At 46.4% G+C, this 17075-nt stretch overlaps 1 protein-coding gene across 9 annotated transcripts in view; it reads right to left on the bottom strand.

Moving 5' to 3' along the window:
- The window catches only part of AKT1 (AKT serine/threonine kinase 1), a 101389-nt gene that overhangs the window by 13261 nt on the left and 71053 nt on the right, over positions 1–17075 (bottom strand). For all 9 annotated transcript variants that reach the window (XM_035104871.3, XM_088673615.1, XM_088673624.1 and 6 more), the window contains 7 exons: positions 14063–14174; positions 12266–12413; positions 10326–10457; positions 10078–10143; positions 6285–6353; positions 4878–5003; positions 1797–1925 (listed from right to left, as the gene is read on the bottom strand). In XM_035104871.3, the coding sequence (XP_034960762.1) occupies positions 1797–1925; positions 4878–5003; positions 6285–6353; positions 10078–10143; positions 10326–10457; positions 12266–12413; positions 14063–14174 (782 nt within the window). The remainder of the gene's footprint in view (positions 1–1796; positions 1926–4877; positions 5004–6284; positions 6354–10077; positions 10144–10325; positions 10458–12265; positions 12414–14062; positions 14175–17075) is intronic.

Raw genomic sequence — 17075 nt, 5'->3', positions numbered from 1 at the left:
GAACTGGCCCTTCTGATGTTTTTAACATCCTTCTTTGGTATCCCTGCGGTTCAGAACGTCTGTATTTTGAGTGCATCTGCAGCAGCACCACAGGGTGCTTCCATCTGCCCCAGCTGCAAAAAAACATGTCTCCCCCCCCTATCGGTCTCTACAGCCACAGCAGGCGTTGCAACCATCCAACAGTTTGACTTTACCCACGAAGGTGCACAAAGGGCTTTTTTTTTTCAGCCAGAACTCACTGGAACCGAGTTCTGGCACCTCTGAAATATTGCGGTGCCGTTTCCCAGATGCCCTCATCTGCCCCACTGAAACGTCTCTCTCCCATAGCGGTCTCTGCAGCCACAGAAGACGCTGCAACCCCACAATGGCTTGACTTCACCCCCCCCCCCCAAAGGCTCACTCCTCTGTTGTCTCTGGAGACAGACGGAGGCCACCATCATCAAAAACAACATCTTTTTATTCATATTTAAGGAATTATTTTCCAGCCACAATTTATAATAGTAGGGGGGGGGGGTGAGCAGAAGGCCAGAGGATAAAAAAGGTCATTTCACTTAAAATAAGTGGCTAGTCAAGTTGGGAGCCAACAGCTCTGAACAGCTGCACGGGTGGAATTTACAAGAGAAGGCACAACAGCTGTAAACACCTCGGCGAGACCGACGCACCAGGCACATCAAAGCCGGCCGCTGCCATCTATGTCCCAAATTCCAGCGTGACCCTAAAACAACTATGCAGCAACTGTACAAACAGGCTCCGAGGCCAGGTTCCGATTACAAACAGATGACAGGGATGCCAGCAGCGCCGCTCCTTTTCTCTTTTAAGAAACGGCGAGCGGCTTCACGGACGCAGGGAACTCGCTCTCCGGATTGCTCAAATGCTAAACCGCCCCACTGGGTGGCAAAAGGGACCGCGCGGAACCTAACGCACATGCACACACTGCAAACCGGAGGGCAAGGACTGTGTCCGAGACGGAAACAACAACCGTCCTTGGCACTCTCGGGATAACTCAAGGCACTCCCCGTACATCTCAGTCATTGTTTCAACACCCCCAAGTTGTGATTCTGCCCTTGTTGCAGGTTAAGAGAACCAGTGAAGTGGTCAGGGTGCTGGGTTATTGGGAACATACTGTGGGGGGAACATTGTTGGCTTCACAGGTCAGATCCTTATCAGGATCATTATGACGCCCCATGATTGACAGGTGAGTGGCCTGCTAAAATTGGGGGTGTGTGGGTGCTTCAGCAAGTGGTCTGCTAGCATTGGCCAACAATCTTCTTCTTCTTCTTCTTCTTCTTCTTCTTCTTCTTCTTCTTCTTCTTCTTATTATTATTATTAACATTGCTATACAGCCCTTCATTCGAAGATCACAGGGCAGTTTACAATACAAAAACACAAAAATATGTATCATAATAGCAAACAAAAACAATACCCCCCCCCCAAGTTTAAAAGGCCATAGATTGTTTAATACAGTGTTTCCCAACTTTGTGCCTCCAGCTGTTTTCGGACTACAATTCCCATCATTCCTGACCACTGGTCTTGCTAGCTAGGGATGATGGGAATTGTAGTCTCAAAACATCTGGAGGCACAAGGTTGGGAAACACTGGTTTAATTAGCCAAAGGCCTGGGAGAAGAGGAATGCTTCAGCCTGTTGCCCAAAGATAGGCACCAGGAGAGCCTCCCTGGGGAGAGCATTCCACAAACGAGGAGCCCCCCCCCACATGCTGCCCTATGAACTGCTCTCTATCTTGTGTTACAGGAAGCGTTGCTTGTGATGATACAATCAAGGGCTGCATGCAGTGTACCTCTGGCGCAAGGTATTCCGGGGTGCCACAGAAAGTCTTCATTGTTGCTCCATCTTTGATCCCTTCTTTGCACAGCCCAAAGTCTGTTATTTTTATGTGCCCGTCTTTATCCAGCATCAGGTTTTCCAACTTAAATGAAAAATCAAATTTAAAGAGAGAGAGGGGGGGGGGGAAACAAGTCAATCATTTGGATAGTCAGTGCAGAATCTTCATGTTATTTTTTTTACAAAATTGCCCCCCCTTTTTTTTAAAAAAAAGAGAAGTTTCTCCCTTCTCACTGCCTTCCCATTGTTGTTTATTTATTCAAAGCATGATCACCCTGCTCTTCAGCTGAAAAGGCTCCCCAAATGGCTTACACAACAAGATAGCTCCTGCCCTCAGGATTACAATCAAAAAGACGCAACACAAAAGGAAAAAGGGATGGGGAGGGAGGAAGAAAACAAGCGGGCCTGGGCACCTGTTATGGATCCCTTTGAACTGCTTTTAAGTTAATAATAATAATAGTAATAATAATAATAAGGATTTCTGAAGTTATTTTTGAGTGTTCAGCGCGGTGAACTCTACATTATTGAGAAAATTCATGCAACAGCCTTGTCAGGTAGCCTGTAAAATTCCTCATTATTGTGGACAGCTGGGAGCCCAAGGCAGAGAGAATAGTGGCGGCATGGGGAAGGTCAGCTGAAGCCTGTGGGTGCGCCAGTCTGGACCAGGAGGCTCCCTAGCTTACACTTTTAGGGACAAACTTGACAGGCGAAGGAAATCCTTCAGGAGACCTCTCATCTCTCTGAAACTCTGCAAAAAGCAGGCACAGAGTTACCCAGCTTAGTTTAGGACTAAAGCAGAGAGAGGGGAAGGACTGATGTTTTGGCCCTGCATCCTTTTTTCAACATAGATCGGTCTCCAAACATACTTGTTTTCTCTAATGGGGAGAGTGCCAGTGATTGGAAGGGCAGAGGGGATTATCCACAGGAAAACAGCATGGGAGAAGTGAGAATAATCACACACAGGCACACCACTCAGGCCACAGGCTCATCTAGTCCACAGTGGCCAACCAGATACCCCAACATAAAGCCCTAAAGTAGGACTGGATGCCTGGGGTGGGTGAGTCCTGGGCCTGGAACCTTCTGCATGCAGAACAGATGTCCTGCCACTGAGCTATGGGTGCTTCTTCCTGCTTCTTGATCATTCTGCCTGAAGGACAGGAGCTGGGGGGTTTTCTGTATGCAAAGCAACGAGCTTCACCACTGAGCTCTGTTTGTTCCTGCGCAGCTGGCAAAGAGACCCGTGTTGTGTGTTAAACCAGGGGAACTGCCACAGGGGCTGCTTGCACAGCTCCATCCTCCTTGGCCGTCCCAGCACCTGAGAGTGGCTAGATGGCAGGGGTACGGAGAATGAAAGGTGGGGAGAACAGCAGCCGGGCAAGCAGAGCGGTGGGTGGGCTTGCCTCTTCTTCAGCGCTTTATTTCCAAAGCTGGGGGAAAGTATCCATGGCAGCCACCAATGGCAATGCATGAATAACTCAGGTGCTGTCTGTCTTCCAGGAAAAAAACTGCACAGCGTTACCAGGTGGGGAACAAACACACACAGAGAAAAGGAAGGCAGCTGGGAGGGTGGGGAAGAGAAGAGAGGGACCCTTTTTATTTACTGATTTAAGTAGGCAATATATATACTCATGCCCCGAATTAGCACGTTATTCAGGACTGTCATGAGCAGTGGTGCTTCAGTTAAGTACTTTTTAAAATCCAACCTGAACCTTCCAATGTTCGCCCAGTGCAATTAAGTGCACCGATTTGGCGCAAGCATGAATGACTTAACCATTTTGCCACGCAGCCCTGTTTGTCCATCTAGCTCAGAACTGCCTACTCTGACTGACAGTAGCTCCCCAGAGTCTCCAGCAAAGGAGCTCCCCATCATCACCTACTACCTGACCTTTTAAGTGGAGATGCCAGGGGCTGAACTTGCTGCCTTCTGCATGCCAAGCAGGTGCTCGGCCACTGATTTATGACCCACCCCCATCTCTGTGTCTCTGTTTTAACACGCTGCAGAGCACCTGATAAAAAAAAATAAGGGCCGCACGCTTTTAAACACAGGAGTGTGGAGCATGCTACCATGGGCTCATCCAGGAGCTTTAAGAGCACACCAGTTATTTTTATTCTGAGCCCAACTTTGAAACTGGTGGGTTACTGTAATACAAAGTGAAAAGGAAAAAATACCTTGCCTTCTGCTACTGAATATATTTTTTAAAAAAGCTATTACAACACCTTTCCTTCAAATGCATGGAAAGGCACCTCTATTTAAATACCACTGATCTAATCGGTTGAAAAGAGTGGCAGGCGATTAAACAACTCAAAAATTCTTTAATTGGCGAATTGCCTAAATGAAAACCAACAGGATTGTAAAACGTCTCAGCCACCTAGCCTCTTCCTGTTTGCTACAGCGGGTGACTCTGCCCATGCAGAGATTTAACAGGGCTGCTGCTCATTTGCATATGTTAATTTGAGGAGATATAAATTTTAAAAGCTGCTGCTTAACTAGAGGCAAGGTGAAGGAAAGAACAAAACAAGTATATCCCCAACATCTGGAGGGGTGAGGGAAGAGAGCAATCAACCCCCTCACATGCTGGATTGGATTTTACCACTGAATTGTGTTGCTGGGTGGGTTTTTACTGCTGAGCTGTTGCATCTGTGTGTTCTGATTTTGTTTAACGCCACTACCATATGCAATCTAGAAAATGTGTCTTATCCCCCTAGCAGGGACTCAGTTCTGCCACCTCTTCGGTGGGCGCCACTGCCATTTTAAGAGAACAAGGGAGGCGTTCACAGCGAGTTCCAGCACCTCTTTTTCTAGAAAACTAGCACTGAATATGAAGCTGGGGGATATCACGCCCCTGAGGGCCGCATGCTGCATTTTTGTGTCTGGATTTTCACTTGTTGAAATATGGCAGCCCTAAGCAAGACAAAGTTCGAAACAGATATACCCCAAATGAGATTTAGCACCATGAATGTGCTCCAGAAACGCCCTTTTCTTGAGATAAATGAGAAAAGGCTGGCCTCCCAAACTCACCAGCTTCCGCTTACCTACCTTTAAATCTCTATAAACCACGTTCTTCTCCGAGTGCAGGTAGTCTAGAGCAGATACAATCTCAGCCCCATAGAACCGGGCCCGGTCTTCAGAAAAGACGCGCTCTCTCGATAGATGGAAGAACAGCTGGGAGGGGAAAAGTACGCGTTAGCCTAAATTGGCACACCACCATGTTTACTGAAGACCTGTAATTAGGGAGGGACCACGGCTCAGCGCTGGAGCACGTGGCTTGGATGCAGGTTCGATCCCGGACATCTCTTCATTAGGAAGGTCTGGCAGCAGATAAGTTGGAAGGGAAATACTGGGCTAGGCAGGCAAATAGTCTCACTGTTATACCTCCAGGTCAACAAATTTGGCCCACCAGGGCTTTTTGATTTAGACTAAGAGGACCATCTGTATCCACTTTGGCAAGCCAGGAAAGCTTCGGTCTCTGTGCTGCTTTCACAGTACTGGGGAGTGAGAAAGAGGCCCATTGGGAACAAACAGCCACTTCCCCACCCCATTCTGAGGTCAATAGGACTTTCTTCCTGGCAACCTTTTTGATTCTTGAGCTGCATACCCCTTCCCTCACCTGAAGTCACTTAATACGGAGTCAGGCTATCAATCCACCTAACCAGCATTGTCCATCATCTAGGGCAGGCATGCCCAACAGGTAGATCATGATCTACCGGTAGATCACTGGACGTCTGCGGTAGATCACTGGCTCCCCGCAAAGAAGTTGAACAACTGTGGCTCCCCTTAAAAAAGCTCAACATTTTACCTCCTCCCTGAAAAAGCGCAACAACTTTGAACCCCCCCCCCAAAAAAATGGGCCTTCCTCCTTCCTAAAAGAAGCTCAACAACTTTGACCTGAAGGGGGTAGATCACTGCCAGTTTTTAACACTGTGAGTAGATCGGAGTCTCTTGGGAGTTGGCCACCTCTGATCTAGGGGATTAGCAGTGCTAATGCACCTCAGGTCTTTCCCTGCCCTACAGCCTGAGATTCATGAAATTATTAATACTATGCCCTGCCCTCTACCACTGAGATATGCCATGCCCTTAGGAAGCTCTTAGAAGGTTCCTATGACGAACTTTGAAGATTTTCAATGCACCAAATGTCAGACTCAAGGCCAAATGTCTCTCTCCAAATGTGTCTCCAAGCCACAACCCTCACCAACCTTGCTTCACACCTACTTTCAGTGCTTTCCCCTGGCTGAAGTTCATCACTGTAATGCTATAATGTCTGGATGGAGGATGGAGAGGTTTGTGTGGGTGCAGAACCCAGGGACTCGTGTGCGGCTGAAACGCAGCCCAGTGAAGTCATATCTGTTCATCGTCTTCCTTCTCCTTCCAAACCCAGCCGCCATTGGAATGTGGCACTCAGAATGCACACCATTAACATTCGACAGAGGTGAACGCGATCCTTACCTCGCCTCCGTTTGCGTACTCCATAACAAAGCACAAGCGGTCGTGCGTCTGGAAGGAATACTTCAAAGCCTACGAAAAGCAAATCACATGTGAGCAAAATGTGATTTTATTTCACGTGCAGTTTCTGGAACTGCTTCCAAATTGATGTAGCAGAGCAAGTTACTAGCACAGATTTTTTTTTTTTAGCTGCTATCATTTCCACACTACAGTTGGGGTATTAAGGTAAAGCCAAGACCAATCTTTTACCACAGTGGTTTTAAAACACTCTGTCCCACCCACAGTGACGTGTACTGTTTTAATCTGTTGTTGAATTGTTTTGGGCACCACATGATTGAAAGACAGCATCTACCGTCTTAAGAGAGAGAGAGAGAGAGAGAGAGAGAGAGAGAGAGAGAGAGAGAATGAATAAACATACTTTGCAACCTGGAATCTGCCTTTTGAGGATAATCCACACCCTGCTTCCATCAGTGGGAGGTGTGATATGGATAGTACTGCAAGACAGGGCATTCTTGGTGGTGGCCCCACATTTATGGAACTCCACGCCCACCAGCTGAAATCAGGTTGTCTCCCCACTTTGGCCATGATTAGGTGAACTCTTAAAACCTATTTGCCATTTAACAAAGTGTGTGCGCTGTTCCAGACTTGGCTGTGTTACAAGGGTTGGACTAGATGACTTGTTGGGTCCCTTCCCACTCTAGAATTCTGTGATTCTATGTATTTATGTCACCTTACATAGTAAGCTGCTCTGCGCTCCCTTGTGAGAAGGAGGGATACAAATGCGATAAAATAATAAAAGTCATGACATAATCTTGGGACATCTCATCTCATACACCAGTATACCTGAAGGAGCGTCTCCACCCACATCGTTCAGCCCAGATACTGAGGTCCAGCTCCGAGGGTCTTCTGGTGGTTCCCTCACTGCGAGAAGTGAGGTTTCAGGGAACCAGGCAGAGGGCCTTCTCGGCAGTGGTGCCCACCCTGTGGAACGCCCTCCCAACAGATGTCAAGGAAATAAACAACTATCTGACATTTAGGAGACATCTGAAGGCAGCCCTGTTTAGGGAAGTTTTAAATGTTTGATGTTTTAATGTATTTTTAATCTTTTGTTGGAAACCGCCCAGAGTGGCTGGGGAAACCCAGCCAGATGGGCGGGGTATAAATAATAAGTTGTTGTTGTTGTTGTTGTTTCATCCCCTACCCTTACTCCTAACTCAAGCTTAAAAAAGATATTGGGTTTCATCTACAGAGGAATACTGACACCCAATTCCTGATCCAAAAGCTGGATGGGAAGGGGGCAAAGCCTGGGATGTAGCTGGCTGGGTCTGCTACAGCGGAGGTGGGGAAATGGATCACCCTTAACCTCCATTCATTTATCCAATCCTCTTTTCGAAAGCCGCACAAGATGGTGGCCACTGCAAACATCTTGTGGGAGTGAGTTCCACAGTTTAACTATGTGCCGTGTGACCAGCTGCTTCCTTTTGCCTGTCCTGAATCTTCCAAGATTCAGATTTGTTGGGTTTCACCTCCAGAGAACAGGAAGGTAGGACCCAGGATGAGCCAAGAGATGCACCAGCCGCAGCCCATGGTGAGGAAGGTGGGTATTTTCAGCCAGGACAGAGATTTCCAATCTGAATGCCCAGTGGCTTAGGAGGCTGGGAGTGGTGTTGGACCACATGACTTTGCCCCCTACCTTAGGGATATTTAAAACAGATGCAGAGCCATGATTTAGGGCTATTTCGAATCCAAATGGCCTGCGACTTAAGGGGATGAAGGACCCAGATTGAGCCGAGAGATGAAGTGCGTGCAGTTCAGCCTGAGAAACAGGGGTCTTTCCACAGACAACCCTATGATGTGTGGCGGAACTTGGTCAACGCAGGAGATCCTCTGCAGCTCACTGTGAAATTCGCCCCTCTTATCCAGAAATTATCATCATTATCCAGCTCTTTGCTGCAGCTCCATGGATGGCAGCTGCCCAGCTGAGGCATTCCATCGACATAAATCCGCTCTCAACTTGGAAGGTGAAAGAAGGATTTGGGGAGGAGGCATCTCTCTCCCCCTCGTTCGTCCTCCCCCCACCCCACTCACAAGGGCTGGTGCCCTTCCCTCACGTCACACGCATTCCTACATCATGAGAACCGCCAGCTTGGTTTGACGTGCACTACATTTTGTTTTGCTTGGGCTGCAGCCCAGAAGTTACAGCTGGGGTTTCAGAGCCAGAGAGGGGAGTCACAGCTTTGGCTTTAGATAAAAATAAACATCTCCATAAATAATAACGGGTTTTACAGGCACCATTTTTTTAGGATACGTAACAAGACTTAAATATATCTATCTATCCATCTATCTATCCATCCATCCATCCATCCATCCATCCATCCATCCATCCATCCATCTATCCATCCATCCATCCATCCATATCTAACTCTGGCCGTGAGATCTGCTAGTTCAGGGGCAGTCAGTTTGTGGTGGGTCACTTGTAGATCTTGGCGCATTTCACATGGCACTTGCCTTAACTTCATGCGTGTGTTAAGGAGGAGGAACATCAAGGGGGAAAGGGGTGGCAGAGAGAGAGAGAGACAGAGGGTTTTGCTAAGTAGGTAAGTGGTGCCCTGTTGGATCAGGCCAGCATCCTGGTATTACATTGGCCCAACCAGACACCTGTAGGAAGCAGGGGTGGGCGATATCTGTTTTTCAACATTGCGATATATCACCAGCTAAACATCGCAATATACTGATATATCACAATGTCTGAAACAAGGATGGAGCGATGTTGAGACACTGGCTAGCTTCACATTGTGATTTTTGCATAACACACACACACAGAGAGAGAGATTCACAATAAAGGAGTAATAAAATGAGAATTAAAAATCATGCAGAGTCTAGCACAGTGCACTGTAACAGGCTGTCACAGCAGGCAGAAAAAAACCATTAAGTGGTCCAACCAAGGCAAGATCTCAATTCTCAAGTGGTCAATTGGGGGGGGGGGAGAGAGAGAGTTTAGGAGCCGCTGTTCTACTGTGTGCATGTGAAGTACAACAGGCAGACACACACTCTTAAAAATAAACAAGAGTGGTCAAAGTGCTGGTTGGCTGTAACCAACAGGACCGTCATGGCCATCTTTGGAAGAACGTATCTTTGCTTAATAAACTGAGATATAAACAAGTTTTTTGGCCAGGCATGCAACCCATTTAGTGCCGTCATGAAGGTAGCCATGAGCAAGCCAGGAAATCCTACTTTAGCTCTACTTCCCTGTTTTGTACAAGCTGGGAAACCACAGTAAACGAGTCTGAAACAAGCCGGAATATTTAGCTGCAATCTGAAGTCGACAGTATCCTGACTTATTCTGAAGCAATCATCCATTGTTTCCCATTTCAGATGAAACTGGAAACTGTGGTTAATAGAAGGCTTCATGGTCCGCCTGTTCTTGCTACAAAGGGAAGAACAAAGCGGCTGAATTGTGCCGGGGGGGGGGGGGGCAAGATAATAACTCAAGATTCCTATGCCAAGATTTGGTTGCCTGAATGAGGCCTGTGTGTTTAAGAGTAGACATTCGTCCCCTTCACATTTGGGCGTTTAGTAGAGGGAAATATCCATGCAGCTGCGCTATGCGCAAAGTAGCTCTGAATCCCATTACAATCAATGGGGAAATGGTTGGCATGCCATCAAGTACTTAAATCTACCATTCTCCGATTTGGAAAAACATATGGCTCCAAGGTTCCTATTAATTAAAACGACCAAGGCACGCACACACACCCATCTCACAGATTATGGACTGCCCTTAAGAGAGAACACATACCGTTAAGAAAGGATGTCTAGAGTTCTGCAAAACACGGTTTTCTGTCAGCGTATGAGCCACTTCATCCTGAAGAACAACCCAGTAAGTCATGAATGAACAACAGCTATCGGACTGCTATTCCTTTGATGAATATATAGATGAAACCTGTTGTTGTCATTACTGTTAGCCCTCCCCCAAAATCTTACAAAATTAATCTAAACATTTAAAAAAACAAAGTGCTCCATTACAGCAAAGCTCTAATGCCCTACCTTTGCGACAATGACTTCCTTCTTCAGAATTTTCATGGCATAATATCGCCCGGTTGCTTTTTCTTTTACTAGGATCACCTTTCCAAAGGTACCTTTCCCCAGAAGCTTAAGATACTCAAATTCAGTCATAGTCTGTTGAAGACATGTTTCAAAGGTGGTTAAGAGGCTTTACAGGCCAACGACCCGAAATATTTGAACAAAGCAAAATGAATGACAGCATTGAGGAATCCTTTATTTACATATGTATGTGTGTATATACAGGCAACTCCCCATTTATGCGCATTCGAGTCACTCGCGACTGCACAGGCACACATACCTAGAAGCGGCACTTGAAGGGGCAAAAACGTCCCCCCAAAGAGTGTGAAAATGACAAAAATGGCATGAAGTTGTTGCTTGCTTTCTATCACTGTGCCATTGAGAGCATGCTCACGTATGGCTTATATGTGTGGTACAGAAGCTGCACTTGTCGGGATAGGACAGTGTTGTGCAGAATTATTAAAACAGCAGAGAGTATCATTGGTTGTTCACTCTCTACCTTAGAACATATATATACCATCAGGTGCCACAGAAAGGCATTAGATATATCAAGAGACCCATCGCATCCTGGTCATCGTTTCTTTGAGCTCCTGCCATCGGGACGGAGATATAGAACAATGAAGGCGAGAACAAGCCGTCTCAAGAACAGTTTCTTTCCTAGAGCAATTTTGGCCTTAAATGGAAATTCTGGACTTTGAAGTCATTTTATTTTTATTTGTTTATTGTTCTGTATTGTATTGTATTGTATTGTGCCTATTAATATTTTAATTAATGTGGAGTGTCTTAATTGAGTTGATACAGCAATCAAGAAATTTCGTTGTTCCCACAAGGGGACAATGAGAATAAAGATCTATTCTATTCTATGAAAAAAGTGTCTGGCAATCCCACGAGCCTTTGATAGCACAATCCCAGGATTGCTGCTGGTTTTTTAAAGGGTTTATCAAGGGTTTCCCAGAGGTTTAGAAGGTGCTTGCAGGTTTTTCCAATGGTGCTCCTAATATATGCTATTTTGCTTAAAACATGTGATGCCTCGGAACATAACCCTCATTTAAATGGGGAGTTGCCTGTATGTGTGTGTGTGGAGACTTAAAGGAGAATCTTTGCCAACCACCATCAAGAAGACACAGATAAAGAATGGCCCTCTCGCGAAACAGTAGGATCAGCTTGAGAAAGAACTCAATTCAAGGAGACAAATAAAAATGCGTCTTAACTCTGAATGATTACGGCGCTGTGTGTGGCGTTGTCTCTGAAGATTGTTCACACACATACATCTGTAAAAAAAATCAGCAGCCAGGTTGCTGAGGCCAGAAGGTTTGAGCATATTACACCAATCCTGGCCTGACTACACTGGCTGCCAACTAGTTTCCAGGCCCAATTCAAAGTGCTGGTTTGGACCTAAACAGCTAAAGCCCTAAACAGCTCAGGACTGCAATACCCTGTTTTCCCGAAAATAAGACACTGTCTTATATTTATTTTTCCTCAAGAAGACACACTATGGCTTATTTTCAGGGGATGTCTTATTTTTTTATTATGCGTCGAGCCTCGCCTCTTCCTTGGCGCCCTCCAGAACTGCGCCTATCATTATGTCTTATTTTCGGGGTATGGCTTATATTGCGCAAATGCTTAGAAATCCTGCTGCGGCTTATTTTGTGGGTATGTCTTATTTTCGGGAAAACGGTACCTCAAGGCCTGCCTTCCCTTATGAACCGACCTGTGCCCCCTCCACAAGAGAATGGGCCTTTTCTTCAGTTGTTCCCTGACCACTAGGGATGAGTGAGAGTTGGGAGTCCAGCAACATTTGGAGGGCACACCAGGTTGGCTACCTCTAGGCTCTGTAGCAACACAGGCCATAGGGAATATTTTAATGCTTGGCCTAGAAAACCCACCTAAACCCAAATACTTACTACTTTGTGTTTTGGCTTTGTCATAGAAATTTCCATTTCTTCGGCCCCTGAATTATCGCTGGGCGAACCGGATCGAAAATCCATTATTTCCTCTTCTTGTTTCTTAAGGCTGTCTGCTACGGTTTGGATGGCTTTTGTCCATTCATCCCTAAACAAACAAGCAGTCACGATTGAGATCCCTACCCACCACAAGCATATCCCATCATTGCTTAAAAAGCTGCTAAAACACAGGTGGGTTCCAGGTACTTTGGAAAAGAATGCTGGCATAAACGCAAACTCATGAAGCCGCAGTTTGGTTAACATCTGGGGGGGGGCAAAGGTTTCCACACCTGGCTTAGATCTACACTGGGACCCCCCAGTTCCCCCTAGTTGGCTCGTGAGGCAGTTTTCATGTCCCCATTCTTGACATGATGTCAGGAATGAGGCAGGTAAGGATGGAACTTAAAGCTTCTGGATATTCCTTTATTTATTACATTTATATACAGTGGTACCTCGACTTACGAGTAACTCGATATACGAATGTTTCGAGTTAAGACGAGAGTTCCGTCCGCCATTTTGGATGCGGTTTAGATAGGATTTTTTCGACTTCCTTTTTTTTAATTCCCCCCCCCATTGGCTTCTACTTACGATTTTTTCGACTTACGAAGGTCCGTTCGGAACGGATTAACTTCGCAAGTCGAGGGACCACTGTACCACCTTTTTTCTTCCAAGGATCTCAAAGTGGTGTACATGGTTCTCCCCCTTCCAATTTCATCCTCACAAGAACCCTGTGAGGTAGAGGTTCGGTGAAGGGATGGTGACTGGCCCAAGGTCACCCATGAGTTTTGTGGCTGAGTGGGGATTTGAACCCTGCTTTCCCAAGTTATAGCTCAACATTCTAACCATTATGCCACACGGGCTCTCCCACCCACCTATCAGACAATGGGCAGTGGGAGCACCCCTCAGTCAAGGCTTTGAAATGCATCTCGCTCTCCTCCCTGCATTTCTCCTTCAAACCTCTGCAGAGGTACAGATGGGGAGAATTTGAAGAAGTGCTCCCACCCGCCCATTACCTGATCGAATCACAGAACTGCAGAATTAGAAGGGGTACCTGTGGGTAATCTAGTCCAACCCCCCCCCCGCCATGGTGGGATATCATCTATGGCTCCCCGTTTGTGGAATGCTCTCCCCAAGAAGCCTCAGCTGGTGCCTTCATTCTAAACCTTTAGGTGCCAGGTGAAAATGTTCCTCTTTAACCAGGCCTTTGGTTCATGGATGTCTGATGCCCTTTTAAATGTGTTGTGGAAGAGGGGGTTATTGGTTTGCTTCTGTTCTTAATTTTATCATGTATCCTGTGCTTTTTATATTGAAGTGTTAACGTTGTGAACCGTCCTGAGATCTACAAGTATAGGGCAGTATAAAAATTTTTTATATAGTAATAATAACAAATAACTCAAGTACCCATGACAGGTGGTCATCCAACCTCTGTTTGAAAACCTCAAGGGAGGAAAGTCCACCACCTTCCGAGGGAAACAAACAGATAGCCTGGAGGGGGGAGCATCATCTTCATCTCCAAATTTGTGTGCATGTGTGTACACACACACACACACACACACACAATCAGTTCCTTCTGGAAGAACCTCTAATCCACCCCCCACCCAAGTGGGAAAATGAGACTCTTAAAACCCACAGCACCAGAGCTCGTAATAAACAAAGCAAAGCTCTGGAGAAGAAGGCGCGCTCTTAATAACGCTGAACATTTACATCCATCTGCCTTTTTGCAAGTTGCCTTTGTATTTAAGCCTGAACGAGACATACCGCTCCTCCGGAGTCTCCACATGAAACGTTCTTTCAATTACTGTAGTCCACTGCAGGCACCGGATGATGAATGTGTTTGGTTTGGGTCTCTCTGTCTTCATCAACTGGCACTCTAGCACAGATCGAGGGAGGGAAGTCATGGTACGTAAGCAGGTTTAAATAATCATTTGTCTTTATCCTTATCTAACAAACTGTTGCGATTAATCAGGCGTGTTCCACAAGTAGCTCTTCGGGAGAGGGGCAGCCGCCGGCTGAGCAGAACAAACAGAACAGCCGGGTGGGTGGAATGCCTTCAAGATGCTGCGCTCTTGATAGCGCGGAATATGGCCGCCGGAAATTCTGCCCGGCCAAAGATTATTATGTGGGGGCCCACGCAAAGCTCAGTTGGCGTCGTGCGTTTTCCGCAATCCGCAGGACAGAAGTTTAGCACAGCACAGAGAAAGTGCCCCACATTCTGCAAAGATTTGACACCTGTACGCATGCCATGCTTTAACCTCAAGACACACACACACACACACACCCCACACAAAAAAGAAATCTGTGCTCACAAAACTGAAATTCTGCACCAAGAAAAACTGGATTCTGCAACTTGTATAAAATGAGCTGGCACAATTTATCCTGGGTCCACCCGCCAGGAGGCAGGGATACAAAAAGTTATGTTGTCCACTAAATAACAATAACAATAATTTTATTATTTATACCCTGCACATCTGGCTGGGTTTCCCCAGCCACTCTGGGCGGCTCCCAGCACATATAAATACATAATAAAACATCAACCCTTAAAAATGTCTACCTCCAATGGACACTTTTTTCAAAGCTACCCATCTGGCCTCTGACATTTCGGCCAGGCACTGCCCAGGCACTTTCAAACATACCCTTGGGCATGTGGCCTTCGGAAGGCTGCCCAGCAGGGAACATGGCCCTTGGGTTGACCCCCCTTCCACTGATCTATAGTGTCTTTCGTGCCATTCCTTTTTCTTGCACCCCGCTTTGTGAGACAGCGGCCCCCAAAAGCAGGTTTTAAAACATTTCCGAAGTTCCCCACCCTCTTTCTTGTAGCGTGTGGTGATTTTTTAAGGAAGTATGATGTGAAATCTCCAAGTTGTGCATTGTGCTTATGTCACCGGCAGCCAACAAGAGATTTGCTGTTGCTGTTTTTTAAAAAACTAAACAATTCCCCCACCCATTTCATTTTAATACCACACGCTGAATTGACTTTTGCTCCAGCAAAGCACCCTTGCTTACACAGTGTGCTTGAAACCTCAGAGTATTAATGAAGATATGAACACAAATCTGCTATCAAGAGAATATAACTCACTCAACTTGCAAACCACTAGCTCTTTGGATATTTGCCATGCACACACTCTGCCCAATGGTGGTTCTATTAGTGCAGCAACTTAAAGAGCACGCCTGCTTTTAAAACTAAAAGCTTTTAATTTGCACACTTACAGCTAGATTAAATATTTATTGCCATTGGCTGAGTTTTCTCCACACACACACACACACCCTTTCACCCTCCTTTAGATGCTGCATTTTGGACCGTATAGTTTATGCCTCATTTGCTGCTGAAATTGAGAAGCTTCTCAACGAGTACTTTCTGTGTGTGGGTTTTTTTGTTTTTTGTTTAATGGCAAGATCATCTAGTTTTTCATTCATGGCACACCAAGGTTACACAGCGTCCTACTAAAGGGAGTGCAATTAGGTTTTAAAAGTGCATTAAATGAGTAATGAAGAATGAAAGGCGCGCTTTAGTGAGATCAGCACACAAATGCCCTAATTCTGCTAAATCTGGGAGTGTTAAAACTGGAAATGCAGGAAGAGCCAGAGGCGTTGTCGTCACCTGCGCTTTTTCCCAGCGTGTCAGAACCAGCACCTCTTAGGTGGGCGCCATTGCCATTATAAGAGAATAAGGGAAGTCTTCATAGTGAGTTCTGGCACTTCTTTTCCTAGAAAAATATTGCATTTAACTGACCTGCACCAGAACCAGGGGCACCACCATATGTTCAGGGCTGCCCTGAGTTGCCCGGCGACTTACTGTAACAACCTCATGGTGAGTTCCGGCACTTATTTTTCTTGAGGAAAAAGCACTGGTCACCACAAGTCTGCAGTCGTGGGTGTCACCTCACCCACTCAACACGGGTGCATACACATCTCCTTTCCAGGGTTTTCTTGACTCTAGACCAGTAGTTTTCAACCAGTGTGCCGTGGCACCTTGGGGTGTCTTGAATGATGGTCAGGGGTGCCCTGCAGGCAACACTGGCCTCTGTCCCTCTTTTCTTCCCTCCCTCCTCTGATGCCCTCTCACATCTCTGCCTCCCAAAGGCTTGCACAGCTGTTCGTTGCAGCAGCCCTAGCGACATGTCCAGCAGGTAAATGGTGCCTCTGGGAGGCACCTCTCTTTGGAGCAGAGGGGGCAACTTAGAGATCAGGGGCAGCAGCAGCAGCTGCCCAAAGAACTCCCGAGGAGAGGGGAGAGGAGAGGAGGCTGAGGGAACACTCCCCAAGGGAGGGTGTTTGAAAAGGGGTGAGAGGTTGCCAGCTCTGCAGGCAAGGGGTGGCGTAACTAGGCTCCTGAGCACCACGGGGTGCCACAGGAAGGATGCAAAATAAAAAAATTCCTTCCAGCAGCACCTTAGAGACCAACTAAGTTTGTCATAGGTGTGCACTTTTGTGTGCATGCACACTTCTTCAGATACTTCTTCAGGGTATCTGAAGAAGTGTGCATGCACACGAAAGCTCATACTTATGACAAACTTAGTTGGTCTCTAAGGTGCTGCTGGAAGGATTTTTTTTTATTTGGTTTCGACTACGTCAGACCAACACGGCTACCTACCTGTAACTAGAAGGAAGGATGTAGTTGGTCAAGGGAGCCGTGGGCTCAAAAAGGTTGAAAACCTCTGCTCTAGACTGTTGGTTCATTTACAGCCAGCTTGGGGCTCTCGATGCCCCAAGTCTACTACTGCTCAATCAGGGCTTGGGAGAATTCTGCCAATCCCTTGCATTTGTTTGTTTT

The sequence above is a fragment of the Zootoca vivipara genome, chromosome 1 (genome assembly GCF_965207765.1).
Source record: "Zootoca vivipara chromosome 1, rZooViv2.hap1.1, whole genome shotgun sequence".
NCBI classification, from domain to species: domain Eukaryota; kingdom Metazoa; phylum Chordata; class Lepidosauria; order Squamata; family Lacertidae; genus Zootoca; species Zootoca vivipara.
This window is presented reverse-complemented; position numbering and strand designations above follow the sequence as displayed.